At 43.1% G+C, this 15,179-nt stretch overlaps 1 protein-coding gene across 6 annotated transcripts in view; it reads right to left on the reverse strand.

The window, feature by feature from the left end:
- The window catches only part of USP28 (ubiquitin specific peptidase 28), a 50,144-nt gene that overhangs the window by 8,450 nt on the left and 26,515 nt on the right, over window positions 1–15,179 (reverse strand). Inside the window, exons 2-14 of one of the 6 annotated variants that reach the window (XM_030538167.1) lie at window positions 14,808–14,883; window positions 12,925–13,052; window positions 11,618–11,713; window positions 11,184–11,363; window positions 10,133–10,353; window positions 9,708–9,778; window positions 8,593–8,821; window positions 6,585–6,788; window positions 5,001–5,140; window positions 4,626–4,811; window positions 3,358–3,453; window positions 750–928; window positions 580–658 (exon numbers count right to left, since the gene is read on the reverse strand). In XM_030538167.1, coding sequence (XP_030394027.1) covers window positions 580–658; window positions 750–928; window positions 3,358–3,453; window positions 4,626–4,811; window positions 5,001–5,140; window positions 6,585–6,788; window positions 8,593–8,821; window positions 9,708–9,778; window positions 10,133–10,353; window positions 11,184–11,363; window positions 11,618–11,713; window positions 12,925–13,052; window positions 14,808–14,810 — 1,812 coding nt within the window. In that variant the 5' untranslated portion in view covers window positions 14,811–14,883. The remainder of the gene's footprint in view (window positions 1–579; window positions 659–749; window positions 929–3,357; window positions 3,454–4,625; window positions 4,812–5,000; window positions 5,141–6,584; window positions 6,789–8,592; window positions 8,822–9,707; window positions 9,779–10,132; window positions 10,354–11,183; window positions 11,364–11,617; window positions 11,714–12,924; window positions 13,053–14,807; window positions 14,884–15,179) is intronic. The other 5 variants (XM_030538164.1, XM_030538163.1, XM_030538161.1 and 2 more) reach the window with 5 other exon arrangements.

Raw genomic sequence — 15,179 nt, forward strand, 5'->3', positions numbered from 1 at the left:
TGTGCACGTGCATCTGGGACAAGTCCACTACCCCCAGCAAAGCCTGGTATGCAAGCTCATTCAGCCTCTGACAGGGAGAGCTCTTACATGGGACATGAGCTCACTCAACCTCAGGGCAAGTTCCCAACATCCCCTTTGCTTCCCCATACAACTCAGGAACACATTCACCAAGACTGATGAGTCTCTGGCAATGTTTAACTCCAAACTGGGAGCACCGAATGAGTCCTCTAGAACAAGTGTGAAAACACAAACAGCTGATGATCTGTTGAAGGGTGTGCGGGGAGAGGTTAGCTATATAGCTCCCATTCTGATCATATAGACTGACTGTTCCAGGAGCAAGTTAAAGATCCCACAGTACCTTTCAAAAGGGATAGGGCTAAACTGAAACCCCTGTGTCCTGGTCAGAACTCCTCAGGAAACAACTCCTAATGCTTCTGACTATATAACTGTTACCAATGGGTATGTAATAGTTGCTGTGTTTGTTTGCACAGCCAGTGTACTGCCACTATCTTGCTCACTGCTTTGGGACACGTCCAGCACTAAGGCATTAGAGAAAAGGAAAAAGTTCTAGTCCCTTACCTTATACTCCTCCATATTCACATCATCAGGGCCAATCTCCTTCAGCTTACCTCGTGCTACTTGCATAATGCTAATTGACCTGCTCAGTGCAACAGAGAGAGACATTAGAGAATGGCAAAGCTACAGAATCCCAAATCAGAAAGTCATGATATTGGATCTCCGGCACAAACCTTTCATCGTAGCTGAGGTTTCTATCTGCAAACTGCTCCAGGAGGGTCCGCTCCACTACCTGCTTGGGAGCATTGTTCCGTAAGAAGTAGATGAGCACGTGTTGCAGCCGTGGGTCACTGTGAGGGGTTGGGGTCTCTTTGGCCAGCAGATACAGTCTGGAGTACTCTTCATGGAATGCCTATCAAAGTCAAGCAAATTCTAAATGCCTATTCTTTATTATTGCTGCACATGGAATTTGAAACCTGCAGTGGGAAAGTTGATTACAAGGCTATAACTGTCCAGTAACTTGACAGGATTCGGTACTAACTGCTACTTACATTAGCTGGCAATTGCTTAGGGTATCTTCCATTAGTTTTAGGCCAGAAGGGACCATTAGATCATCTAGTGCAGGGGTCCCCAACACGGTGCCCGTGGGTGCATTTAAACGCTCCCACATCCTGGCCGGCAGTCAAGCATCCACCAAAATGCCACTGAAATTCGGTGGCATTTCAGCAGCGACACCTATGGATGACGCCACTTGCCGCTGACAAGCGACGTCATCAAGAGGCATCGCTGCCAAAATGCCGCTGAATTTCGGCAGCATTTCGGCGGATGCTCGACCGCCACCACAGTCCTTCATCTGGCGCTTGCCAGACGAAAAAGGTTGGGGACCACTGGTCTGGTGTGACCTCCAGTATGTGATATGTTATTATATATCCTCTGGATAACCCTATGCTGAGCCCAGTAACTTCAGTTAAACTACGAAAGACTACACTGTTGTGTGCTACAGGCAGAGAACAGGAGAGACTAAGGTGCCACCAATGCCCAAGGCCCCTCTGATGGCAGGGAACTGACTAGGTGAGATAGGCTCAGATGATACCAGTAGGCAAACCACGCCCCATAATGCAATGAAAAGTGAAAAATCCCCAAAGGTCCCTGCCAGGCTGGCTGGGATCAGAAATGAAATTTCCCCCCCAAATAAGGTGATCAGTATGACCCTGAGCACGTAAGCAAGACACACTAGCCAGGCTTCTTAGAGGATATTCTATACCAAGTCAGAGCACAGCTCCACGCAACCAATATACCATCTCCACTTTATAAAGACAGCGGAATCATATCTATCTATGCCTTAAGCAAAAAAATCACCTTTAAAAAGAGAACCCAAGGGAGGTAGGCACTGGCTCCACTGACTTTTAATGGAGTTGGGTGCCTAACTCCCTTAGGCATTTTTTAATATCCCAGTCCAAGTGTTCATTTTAAGGAACTCTTTAGAGACATCTCAAACATCTGTTAAAATGTGAGAGGAACAAGAATGCAGCTGGCAAAATGTTACTCTGAGCAATAATACATGATAGTCAGTAAACCAAAAGCCCCGTCCGATGTTCGTTGTCAATTGCAATTACAGAAAGTCACTGGTGTGATTTAGAACTACCGGAAGCCAGTAGGATGGTAGAATGAGTGAATTTTTCTAAGCCCTTTTTTTATTTAACTTCACTTGTTTGTTTCTTTAGAATGTCTAGCCCAAACTAGTAATGACCCACTCTCTGTTCAGGAATATTTACCTTTTTCTAGTCCCTCTTCCCATTGCATAAGCTTAGGAGGACATATTTTACTGAAATTCCTACAGTAAGTGTGTACATTTATGGCCCAAATTTAATTACACACCACATATGGCCTGCTTATGATTAAAATTTAATTTGTATTTTCTGGTGATAATTATATTGAGCACTGATACAGTACCTTCTAGCCAAGGGCTCCAAAGTGCTTTTCAGACATAATTAAACCTCACGAGCTTCTGTGAGATAGGTATTGTATCATTTTTGCACTTGGGGAGAGAGAGAAGTGGAGTGATTTGGCCAAGGTCCCACAGCAAGTCATGATCAGAGTTGAGACAACAACTCAGGTCTCTTAACTCTCACAGTGTTGCTTTAAATAGACTATGGCAAATGAACTTGCTTGACTTTACTCAAGGGATGCACTGACTAATGTGACTAAAGATAAAAACATGCATAGGTCTTCGCAGGATTTGGACTTACACTCCCTTCCTAACATGCCCACTCACACCTCCCATTTTTGTTAGATAGAAACATTGTGGGGTTGTTCACTTAAATGGACAATATTAGGTCTAATCTGGCCCAAAATGCAGGCTTGGCAAAAGGGCAACAACAGACTTTCCCAAACCTAGGACTACTAGAAATATTTCTATATTATTTGCTTTAGATTCCGACGTTTGTGTGTGTGCATGTGTTTTAAACAAAAACACTGTGTGCAACCTAAACACTGCAGTCTTGTGCTCAAGTATGAGAGGTGGAAGGCAAATCAAGAGTTTTGAAAATCTTTCCGTTTTTGCTGCCTAGGGGGTTATCCGTAACACAAGAAAGGATGCTTATAAAATGTAATGGGTTTAGCCTAACTATCTTTCTTTAATAGAGTCCTCTTAGCACAAGTAATGGAGAGGATAAATGGAAACGTGGAATAGAAAAGAAACTTAGCTGAAGAGGAACTGCACAGGAAGAGAGAGAAGTGGCCAATTGACACCTGTAACATGTTGAAATAGCATGCATTTTACACTGAAGACGTCAGACTTTTGTGTTAAGAGATTTTTTTAAAAGGAAAATAAAAGGATACCTTAACAAGCCCTGCTTCAGCCCCATCCCGGTCAAATGTCTGACGGGCTTTAGCAATAGCCAGGATCACACCCTGCATGGCTGGGCTAAGCATCACCTACCACAAGAACAACAAAAAACCCACACACAAAAACAGAGGAATAGAAGAAAAGCTGTAATGATACAAGAAAAAAGTACAAAAAAGGTAAAGTTTTAAAGAAAATTTGTCCAGATCTGAATGGAGATGGGACAACCCAGAGCTGCCATTTGACTACAAATTTAAGTTTATTGGCATTATGGGCAAGTCTACCTCTTGCATGCACTGCCCATGCTGCTATAGATGATTGAAACCTTCACCATGCCACCCCAACTACTCCTCCTCCACTCTCTTTCCCCCGAAGTCATCGTAAGTGACAATACAGAGCACACGAAACACAACTGGGGAGAACCTTGCAAAGCTACCATTTAACATGAGAGCAATGCCTGAGGCAGAGCATTCCATTGTACTACCATTACAACAAAAGTGTATATTTAATGCAATCGGGTCACATCCATCTCAACAGATGGAGCTATTGCATTGATAAAATCCTTGAGACAAAACATAAATGTTGGTTTATGCAAAGGACAGTGCTAAACCCACACCAAACCCTAAAAATGCCCATGTAAACTAATTTTCTGAACAAATTAATTCTCTTGCAGACAGATTTGTGTAGCTAGTGTGCAACTATACTTAGAAAAAAGACTATGAACATTTGTAAGGTGTCTGATGTGGTATACTGAGCCTCATAATGGGGCTCTTTCAATTGCCAGCATCAGATACAGTACCTGTGATTGGAAAAGTCATATGGCATTGACTGTATGACGTTGTCAGCTGACAATTATGATTATGTGAAAAGTAAAATCAAAGCCATTGACTACTGGGGGGGCAAAAAAGTACAAAAACCTCGTTGTGAAGCCAGGTGCCCTAGAAACACTTTAGATGAGTGACAGGAAGGAAAGGAAGGAGAGGAAGAGGACTTAAAAAAATGGGACCAGGTCTATTGAATAAGATGATGAGTGTGTGTTTTTACAGTCACTTTTCAGACAACTTTTCAATTAGTTTTAAAAAATAAATTGCTAAATGATTGGATCCAACCTCTCTTCTTACTAAAGAGGGAAAAATATACTTGAACTACACAGTTTTGTGCCAAAACCACTACTCGACACAAATTTTCAGAAAACCCCAAGGCAACCCACAATTGCAAAGATTAATTCCAGAAAAATAACTAGCTCCTGCACTGGGCTCTGTACCTCCTCATTATATCCATGTGCATCAGATCTAACCAGAATCTTCCCCACTCTGGGTATCTCCACTTCAGAGACCTGTGAGCTAGGCTGGGCAGCAGACTCTGTCCCTTTAGCATCTTGTTGCTGTTCTGACTGAACTGTAAGGGCTGTTTCTCTCAGCTGGGCCTTCATTGGTTCTGCCTCCTTTGGCTGTGGCAGCAGAAAGAGAAGAAAGAGAATAAGAAACAAAAAACCAAAACCAAAGAGGAAAGCCGAAAGAGATTGGGTTAAATGCAGCAGTGCTGTGGAATTATAAGCAAGTCAGAGAGAAGGAGGTTTGTTAATACAGAGATGCAAAAACAGCGGGCTGCTTCAGGGGCCACATTCCAGAGTTCTCACCTTATACAGAGCAGCCTCTACACCATTCTTCTCACAGGCATCAGCTGTATTTGCAATGGCCTGGGCAGTCTGGTCCTTTGCAATCCTGGCATGTTCAGAGGACAGTGAGCATATGCTGTGTTCACAGCTTGATGACTGGTCTGATTGGAAATTCAGAGAGATGTTAACAATCAGTAATGTCGCCAGGAAGGTACAAATCCAAACAGAAGAGAGGAAAATGGTAAATAGGATGGCTGCATGGTACTATACCTTAGTATTTACCAGGCACAGTGACCAACGTCCTTCCCACGCAATTCCACTTTCTATAAATCTTGTAATTGGTTGCAGCCTCCTTTGTTACGGAAGCACCAGCTCAGTTTTCCTCACACACAACTCAACTCTTGGGTAACATTCCAGAAAAGTCAACATTTCGAATGACAGGTCGTTCACTGTAAACTACGTTAAGGTGCATCTACACTAATGCTGCAAACAATCTTCCCAGCCCAAGGAGACAGACTTGGCTAGCACAGTAAAAATAGCAGTGTGGATGTTGCGGCTTGGGCAGTAGCTCAGGCTCTCAGTTTACCTGACCCCCTGAGCTTGGATGGCTAGCGCAAATCTCTGCCACAGCTGCAACATCTGCCCTGCAATTTTTAGTATACTAGCTCGCACTCCATTAGCATGAGTCTGTCTACCTGGGCTGGAAGGTTTGTTCCCAGCTGCAGCGTAGACATACCCCAAAAGACCCGATCGAGCAAAGCCCTTAATCACACAAGTAGTCACATTGAAGTCAATGGCACTACTTGTGTTTGAAGTTAAACATGTGCTTAAGTGCGCTGGCAGATTAGGGCCTAAGGTTTCTGTATACAGCTCAACAGACCCTGAGCTCAAGGGTCAGTATCTCATACACTCTGCTGGTCACAATAATAATTTTGTGGCCTCAGAGGACAGAATTATGGACAACACATGGCAGAAAACCTTATTTGAGAGATTTCTATATCATTTGGCAAACGGTAATGCACAACCCCAGTTTTATATCACATTTGATTCTAGAGATTGAAATTTAATCCCAAAGGAGACAAATTAACTATCTCCAAGCACTTTCAGGATGTTCTTCTTCACCTCCTGTCCTAAAACATGAAATGCTGCTGTGTACCATTAAACAGTATGAGTGCACTTCAATGGCAATATTACACACAACCACATTTGTGAAGCTCAATGAGACTCACGCTATAAAGGACTGCTGTAACGAGTGGTCTCCCACTCAAGAGGTGAACGTGTCAACATTCTACAATAAACACACAAAATATTAATATAATTACATCAAATTGAGATTAGATCATTGCCATGCGCTGAATGTAAAACAGGATATGATCAAACTTGATGGCATGTGTATAGCTATGCAGATATCAGCACAACTTTGCATGATAGAACATTAGCTTTTTCCTGCTGATATGATGGGAATTCAGCAACTGAGCTTAGTCGGTAGCTTCCCCCAGGCATTCAGAATTGTTATGAAAAGGTCAGATAATGGTGAAATTTATTACAGAGAAGTTATTGTAGAGACATGGAACGTGATTTGCAAACACACTGATCTTGTGTTACCTTGTCCTGATTCAGAAGTGAAATCCTGAGATTCAGAAGGAGTTGAAGGCTCTATCTGAGGGACCTTGCAGGACTGCTCCTGTTCCCACTCCTCCACCTCCTGTTCAAGCCTCCAATTGTCCTCTTGTATGTAATTCTGGAGCTCAGGTGGCAGAAGTTCTACTTCTTTCTGAAATTGTCCAGTTTCTGCATCATCAGCATCATCTGGAGAAAAGCAAGATTTTTTGTTAGCAATGAAACACACAGCTGCAAGATAATAGTGCTGCAAACAAGGAATATCTAAAACATTAAGCAATACTGATCAAATGGATTGGAAAAAGAAAGAAGGAAATGAATTTTTTTTCCTGGAATTTGAATTCAAGATGCTCCATAAACAAGTACAAGAAGATGGTAGATGGTCAGCCCTTTGGGCAAGGGACCATCTTTTTGTTCTGTGTTTATACAGAACCTAGCACAATGGGGTCCTAGTCCATGACTAGTGCTCCTACATACTATGATAATACAAACAATAACTAACCATAGAAAGGTACATTTCTGCATGGCACACCTGGGCTCAGTAAATCCTCTTGAAGTAATGGCCAGGGCTGAGAGAAGGCATAGATTTCTCTTTACTAAAGGCTACCATAATGCTACAGATGTGGCTTAAAATAATAACCAGAAAACTTGGAGTTCAGCTTAAAACTCTACACTTCAACCACTACAGGAAACTGAGGGGTAGAAAACTGCAAGGATTCCAGGTAGTGAGTGATTTTATACAGGTACTGAAATATCTAGGCATAATGGGACACTGGTATTTCAGCTGTATAGTACCGCTTAAGAAAAAATATAATTAGGAGTGTATCTAATACCGAATGATAATGCCCTATCCCAGATTCTTTCCTTTATAAAAATACTTACAAGTACAAGGGTCTTTAAAAGCACTAAACGTATATGAAGTCTCATTAAAAGCATAGGATGAGTTCAGTTTAGAAACTGAAACGTCAGAGCACTATGAAGACAAACAAGAACTTGTTTCAGCTTCCACATTCCCATTAACTAGATTCTGCAATGACTACTGCTGCATTGTTTGCTTCTATTATATCAAAATGAGACATGTACAAAATTATTAGGCTCTTCTAGATGGCCAACAGCTGTACGATGCAAGTAGCTGCTTACACACTCATGCATTGTAAACACACAATTACAAGGATCAGTTATCATTAGTGATAATTCATCTCAGGCACAGAAGGGATGATACGCTGCATAAGCAACATGCGCTGGGTGTGCTGTGTATATTATGCTACCATTATCTAGCAGAAGCCAAAACAAAAAGCAGGGTGTAAATGGCCAGGACAAAGTAGGAAATGTTCTGTTTGATCTTATAAATGATTTGCCAACTGCACACAGATACAATGAGAGTGCCGGAATACAGGCAAACTGAAATATAAAGACAAATGCAGGACTGGACATTATATGGACAAGAAGAATAGTTACAGTTAATGCTAAGAAAAACCCTGAAGCATGAAGTTAAGACAATCTCCAACAATTAGGGATTAGGACATCTTCAATTTAACGGGGGACAGATTAGCCCACATATGCCTGCTGCAAGGTTTCTTTCACCTTCCTTTGAAGCCCCGGGTCTGGCGACTGTCAGAAAGACAGGATACTAGGATAGATGGACAAGGGGGGCAATTGCTGTGAGTCTACATTAGCCAAGCTATATGAAACAATTAATTCTTTAGTATCATCCCAAAAAGTCTGAACAAGCGCTCACCTGGGCTGGTGAATCAAGCACAGGACAGGGAGCATCTCATTTTTATCTCACTTCACATATCCATTTTGCTTCCAACTCCCTCTTCGGCCATGGCCAAATTAAAACCCCTCTGTCACAGCTTACCCTTCCACAGAGCAGGGATAACACTTACTAGTGTCACATTGGTGTTGAGCAGGTTAATGATCATTCAATGCTATGAAGGCAACACACACCACACAAGTGACTAAGTACTACCTGCAGCTTTGGTTCCAGTACCTGCAATGAAGTGGGACAGCTTATCATTGATGTACATCAGACAGTAGGCACTGGCATTCCTCAGGCCTCCATATGAATCTCTCTCCACTTCTTCCCAGGAAGATTTTGTCACAGAGATGTCATTGTATTTGAGCCAGCTCTTCCGGGGCTGGTCGTATATGTAGGCCCAGTAGTGACCGGCATTTGCTTGGCCTTCATGAACCAGAACGGCATGCAAGCAATAAGGAACCTGAAAATTCACATGGACATGATTTCCAGACTTATCTTTAATGGATGAAGTAACTGAAAATCTATGAAGACATTCACAGTTGTCATATGCTTAAAAATTGTCCATTCATACATTCGACTGCCTGATATAAACAGATTCCCTTCGCCTTAAAAACACTTCTATCCACTACCAGTGTGACCATGACATCCTAAGCCTGACTACCCCACTGGTATTCAAACCTGTCAAACTAATTTCATGTTTGGCAGTCATCATATCTCATCTAAATTATTTAATGAGTTTCTTACTACTGAGGATCTTTGTAAAATGTTTGTCAGAGACCCATGATGTGACAGACTCAAGTTCTTCTGGTTTCTATTGCTTGGGTGAAAGATAATTGGAACTTGGAGCCAAGCCCCCTTGCGTTCAAATCTGAAACAAAAATTCTCAAGCAATCAGCCTGGCTGCTTGTAACAGAGCCTTGTGCCTGGCACACAGAAAGTATTTTCAGGACTAAAATTGAACAAGCATCCCACAAGTGTTTGTTGTATACATTTTTTAAAATGCACTTACTACAGTGGCTTTGACTCTCTGAATATACCTCTGTAATTCCAAACTATATGATTACCTGCACTGCTATGTGGTGACAGAACCTATTGCAAAGTAGACTACCTAAAGACCCCCTTCTCACACCAGAGAGTAGGCCACATTATAGGTTATTTCCCTCCTCAGAAAGGCATGTGTTTTGTTTCAAAGTGAACTTGGCAAAACATTTAGAAACACTCCCCACCCCCCACATACATGCATGCAACTTCCCTTAATATTAATGTGACCTATAGGCACACACCAGCAGCACTGTATCATTTTAATGAGCCCCTATACGAAAACCTACCAAAGCCACACTTCCTACCTGACGGAGGACAGGGTCACCATACATCTGACCAATGGATTGATTGATTCTGGTAATACAGTCCTTCAGATCTATTGAGAAGAACACCACCTATTATTAACTTTGTTTAGATAATGCCCCCTTCACTCCAAACACATGGGAGCACAGAAGTAATCAGAACACAGGCCCATGCCTGCCCTCGGATACAATCATGCAGTTACTACCACAGAAGTTAATAGAAAGTTGTGCATGTTTATCCTATGATAGACCAGGGCCCTGTGTGTATACTGGACATCACATTACATATAAGGATTATTTCTACACTCACTGCTGAAAAGCAGCCACCTCAGGGGTGGAGCATGGTTCAGGAGTTATCCAGTTGAAGCTACCAGAGGAAATTTAGCTTAGCAAAAGCCTGAAATGCACAATAAATACTTGGGGCCAACCTTGGATGTCCTGCTCAATCTCACTCCTCCATCGCTGCAGGCACGTCCTAACTAGGCTCATCTCCTCCTCAGTGATCACACGAGGAGCTGGGCATTCAGGCATTTCTGTTGGTAAACAGGAGGGCTGGGGCGGCTTGCTCATGAATTCTTGCTGGGACGGAGGGTTTATCAGAGTGGACGCTGTACCATCAGTCTTCTCAGTACTTTCTGTTTCTAATACACTATGAAGCAAAAGCCACATATTGATGGACATATTATTCAGGCTGCTGCTTCCAGAGAGCATACTCAAGTTCACATTGCTTTAAAAAAGATCTGAACAAGCAAGTTTCCATCTCAGATGATGCCAGGCTTATTCTTATTCACTAGTCAGGAAAGAGTTTGGTAGTCTATAAGAGCAGCAAAGAGTCCTGTGGCACCTTATAGACTAACAGACGTTTTGGAGCATGAGCTTTCCTGGGTGAATACCCACTTCCTCAGATGCATGTAGTCTATAAGCTTATTCAAGTGCAGTCACTTCTGAGAGGCCCGGATCCCAAGACAAGAGGTGATGTAAAAGCTCGAGTTCTTACAGGGCTCCACAGTGAACCACAGAGCCACAATCCACAGCACTGACAATTCCTTCCCATTTTACCAAGAACTCATTTGCTTGCTTGCTTAAATTTAGAGCGCAAGCCAACCATGCTGGGCAGATTTGTGATAATTCAATATTGCATTATTTTAACGGTTGATGAAACAAAACAAAAGATTACTACACTGTGCAGAGTTCACATAATTTATCTCAAGATTACTGCTTAAACCTAGCAGTTTGACTTTGTTTCTGGAGAGGAAAAAAAGCACAAACTGGATGCAGTGATTGGTAGCACCCATCTGGGAGCAGGATACTCAGAAGCAGGGACTATCTGTGTTGGTGTTCATACCACACATCCCCAAGGTCCCGAGTGCCTAGACAACTGAACCATAAGACAACAGCTCCTGGAGCAATGACCCAGGACTCTTTAGCTCAAAAGGTGAAAGCTCTTTCTTTAGCCAACAAACTTTTTTCTTTCCTCACCTATTTTGCTGCAGAGGTTCATTCAGAGCACAGCACTCAGCTGGGGACTGTGCAGGAGTCATCTGAGAGTCCTGAGCAGAGGGAACAACTAAAGGTAGCTTTGTACTGGCAAATTCAAGAACATATTGCAGCATGTCAGGTAATGGGAAGCGGCTTGGGCCAGAGCCATATTTCATGTATCTAAAGAACAGAAGCGAGACAGCTGAGGTCTGTTAACTGAATCCTCACACAACTCATTTTACACAGAGAGGAAAATAGCATGAGCAAGCCATATTTATTATAAAATATTAATGCCTAGTAGTTGCTGGTTATACTAATAACTAACTGTGGTGTTATTTAAATTAAGCTCTTGAACACAAATAGCTCATTTTCAATTTCATGCCTTGTTTAAAGAGAAAAACACCAACTTGAGGGGGAGGGAGTTGGCTGCTTACCTTTCCAATTTCTGCTGCAGAATTGCTATTTGCTTCCTCAACTTCCTAGTCTCCTCTCTCTTCCTTTGAATAATCTCTTTACTGCTGTACAAATACCTAAACAAATAGCGCCCCCCCCCCCAAAAAAAAGTGACTGAGGGCTTGTCTACATCAGAAAGTTGCAGCGCTGGTGAGGGAGTTACAGCGCTGCAACTTAGGAGGTGTACACATCTGCAGGGCACCACCAGCGCTGCAACTCCCTGTTTGCAGCGCTGGCCGTACTCCCGTTTTGTCTCGGGTGTAGAGGATCCAGCGCTGGTGATCCAGCACTGGTAATCCAATGTAGACACTTACCAGCGCTTTTCTTGACCTCCGTGGAAGGAGGAAGCCTCTGGTAATCAAGCTGGTCTCCTTTCCCGGTTTGCTCTCTCGTTCCCGGAACCCCGAGCAAGCAGGTCTCCTTCCCTGCGGTTTGCTGGGTGGTCCGGGAACGCGAGAGCAAACCGCGGCGAAGCTGGTCTCCTTTCCCGGTTTGCTCTCTCGTTCCCGGAACCCCGAGCAAGCAGGTCTCCTTCCCTGCGGTTTGCTGGGTGGCTCCGGGAACGCGAGAGCAAACCGCGGCGAAGCTGGTCTCCTTTCCCGGTTTGCTCTCTCGTTCCCGGAACCCCGAGCAAGCAGGTCTCCTTCCCTGCGGTTTGCTGGGTGGCTCCGGGAACGCGAGAGCAAACCGCGGCGAAGCTGGTCTCCTTTCCCGGTTTGCTCTCTCGTTCCCGGAACCCCGAGCAAGCAGGTCTCCTTCCCTGCGGTTTGCTGAGTGGCTCCGGGAATGCGAGAGCAAACCGTGGCGAAGCTGGTCTCCTTTCCCGGTTTGCTCTCTCGTTCCCGGAACCCCGAGCAAGCAGGTCTCCTTCCCTGCGGTTTGCTGGGTGGCTCCGGGAACGCGAGAGCAAACCGCGGCGAAGCTGGTCTCCTTTCCCGGTTTGCTCTCGCGTTCCCGGAACCCCCCTTGAAGCCGCCCAACAGCGCTGCAGTGTGGCCACATCTAACACCACTTGCAGCGCTGGTTGCTGTAAGTGTGGCCACTCTGCAGCGCTGGCCCTATACAGCTGTACTAATACAGCTGTAACAACCAGCGCTGCAAAATTTTAGATGTAGACATGGCCTGAGTGAGATTTGTATACCTCTAAGCGCTGCACTGTCTCATATGCATACATTTTAACATTTCCCTGCTCACAGACCCACTCACCCCTCTATTTCTCTAGTTAGAATAAAACAGAGCAAAGTGTGAGGAATCAGTTTTGAAATACAACCATCTTGTAAATTCTCACCTGTCCATATAAATAATCTGGGGAAATTCTAGCTTGTTGTGAATCTTCTCTGGCTGCCCTAGTGACTGATTGAACTCAAACCGGGAGAGTTCAAAAGTTAACACCGGCGGAAGCTTTGTAAACCAGCGCTGTAACAAACAGAAATGCCCCAGCGAGGGCACAGGTTTTGAGAGGATTGCTGAATGGCACATTTTATATCAACAAGTAATTCTGCCCCCCAATACTTTCTTCCCTTATACATACAAAGTGTATACTAAATCAATATGAGTTGCTATTTAGAAAGCCTAATTTTACGAAATATAAGACTTCCACTTCCATTTCAGACCTTCACCATACAAAACATAATTAAATAATATCCAGAAAGTCAATATTTGATGTCCAGGACACTCAGGTTGATAGACTACCATCTAGTCAAGGAGCGAATTTAGAAGAAGTTGGCAAATGCTACACTGAAACAATGTATGTAGGCCCACAGAGAGGGAGCTTACTTCAGGAAGCTGCTGGCACACAAAGAACATCAACAAATGGCAGCCCCTAACCAATCTCTGTGCACTCAGCTCCTCTCTTGGTGTATTCAGAAACTGTTTAGCTTAAGAGGCACAGACGACAGACCAACTTCTCAGTATTTGGAGTGCTGCTCTAAGTGCCACACTGAAAAGGTTATTCGTAGTTGCATTTATACTTTCCCTGGCGCCCAGCTTTCACGAATATTTCTAACATCCATTTCCAGCAGAATATTTCACGCATTCTAATGCAGTGCCAGACAGACAGTACCCTCCCCCTTTTGGGCTCCGATAGTACACTAAAATAATACTGCTCCGAAAGATCCATATCAGAAAGCCAGAACACAATGGTTCATTCGCAGACTCAAAATGCACCAATAATATTGTACACAGAGGGAAGCTGCTATTTATCATGACCCTTTTGAGGAAAGTCAACCAAACATCCCCATAAACAACAACAGAAAGGAAATGTTTATACACCTGCTATCAAGGTAAAGACATAGATTTCTAGTTAATCCTGCTGCATATCAGGCTCCAAAACACTCACCTAAGGTCTCAAAAGATAAAATGCACTTTATTTTCCATGCCCCCTATCATGAAGTCTCTAGTCACGATATCCTGGGAAGTTAAATTAATGAGCACAGATTTTCCAATTACATCTCTTAAAATTAAAAGTGACAGTCCTTGACTTATGTCCTTGTTTGAGACACTTTCCCCTACTTTTCAGTTAACCATTTAAAGGAACTAAAAGCCATGGACCTCTCCTATCACCTGTTTAGCTCCATCTTGCTCATACTGCCTAAGATTTTGCACAACATCACTCCCACCAGAAATCTGCTTCGACTGTGTCTGCGTGGCTCTAACACAGGAGCAGCAATCACCAAAATCAGGCAGTTGATTCCAAAGTTAGATGGGCCTTAAAACAAGCTTATCCTGAAGTCGAACCTCTTTTTCCTTTTTTAATTCAAGTCACTGCAACTCATCTTTCAGGCACTCATCTAATGAGTGAAACTTCTTTCCCCCTCCCTCTTTTACCACCAACCCTTGTAAACATCTCTTTAGTGTTATCTTCCAGCACTTTTTAACATGGCCTACAAGCTAATTTCCCTCAGTCTGCCTTCACATCACATGAATCCTTCCATCATGTTAGTTGACCTTCTCTTCCCATTGCTTTGATCTATAAAGTGAAGCTGAATACAATGTGTGTATCTTAACCTTTTCCTTTGTCATAAAGTTAAGCAGCTTATGATTGACTCATGATTTGAGTAACTGAAAAAAGGGAAAAAATAATCAGCACAGGCAGAAGGTTAAGAGTTACAACGAGAGAGAAAAATGCATACTATAACAGGGAGAAAAAAATACAAATTCCAAATGGCATACCATAGAGTTAAGCACTGTACTTTTACCCTCCGAAAATATGGAGGCAGTGGTTCTTCCCTACTCAGGTACAGGTAGGCTTCAATAGAAAGACAGAGACTTTATCACAGTTACACATCAGAAGCAGGCGCCTTTTTAAAAGGGTAAACTCCTGGAGTAAGTTACATTGGACAACAATGTCTTTACAAATAAACTAGGGTTGGTGGCTTAGATATCAACTCATATTTAACATTAATGTACATTTAACAGACTGACCACAAAACATTTTACATTTGGTGAAGAGGGAATGTTTACAGTCACCATTTTAAGTTACCAGGATACAACAGGACCTCCCTGCACTACACTGACTGCATCCTTTGGAGAAGAGCAAATAAT

Source organism: Gopherus evgoodei, chromosome 19, assembly GCF_007399415.2.
Source record: "Gopherus evgoodei ecotype Sinaloan lineage chromosome 19, rGopEvg1_v1.p, whole genome shotgun sequence".
Taxonomy (NCBI): domain Eukaryota; kingdom Metazoa; phylum Chordata; order Testudines; family Testudinidae; genus Gopherus; species Gopherus evgoodei.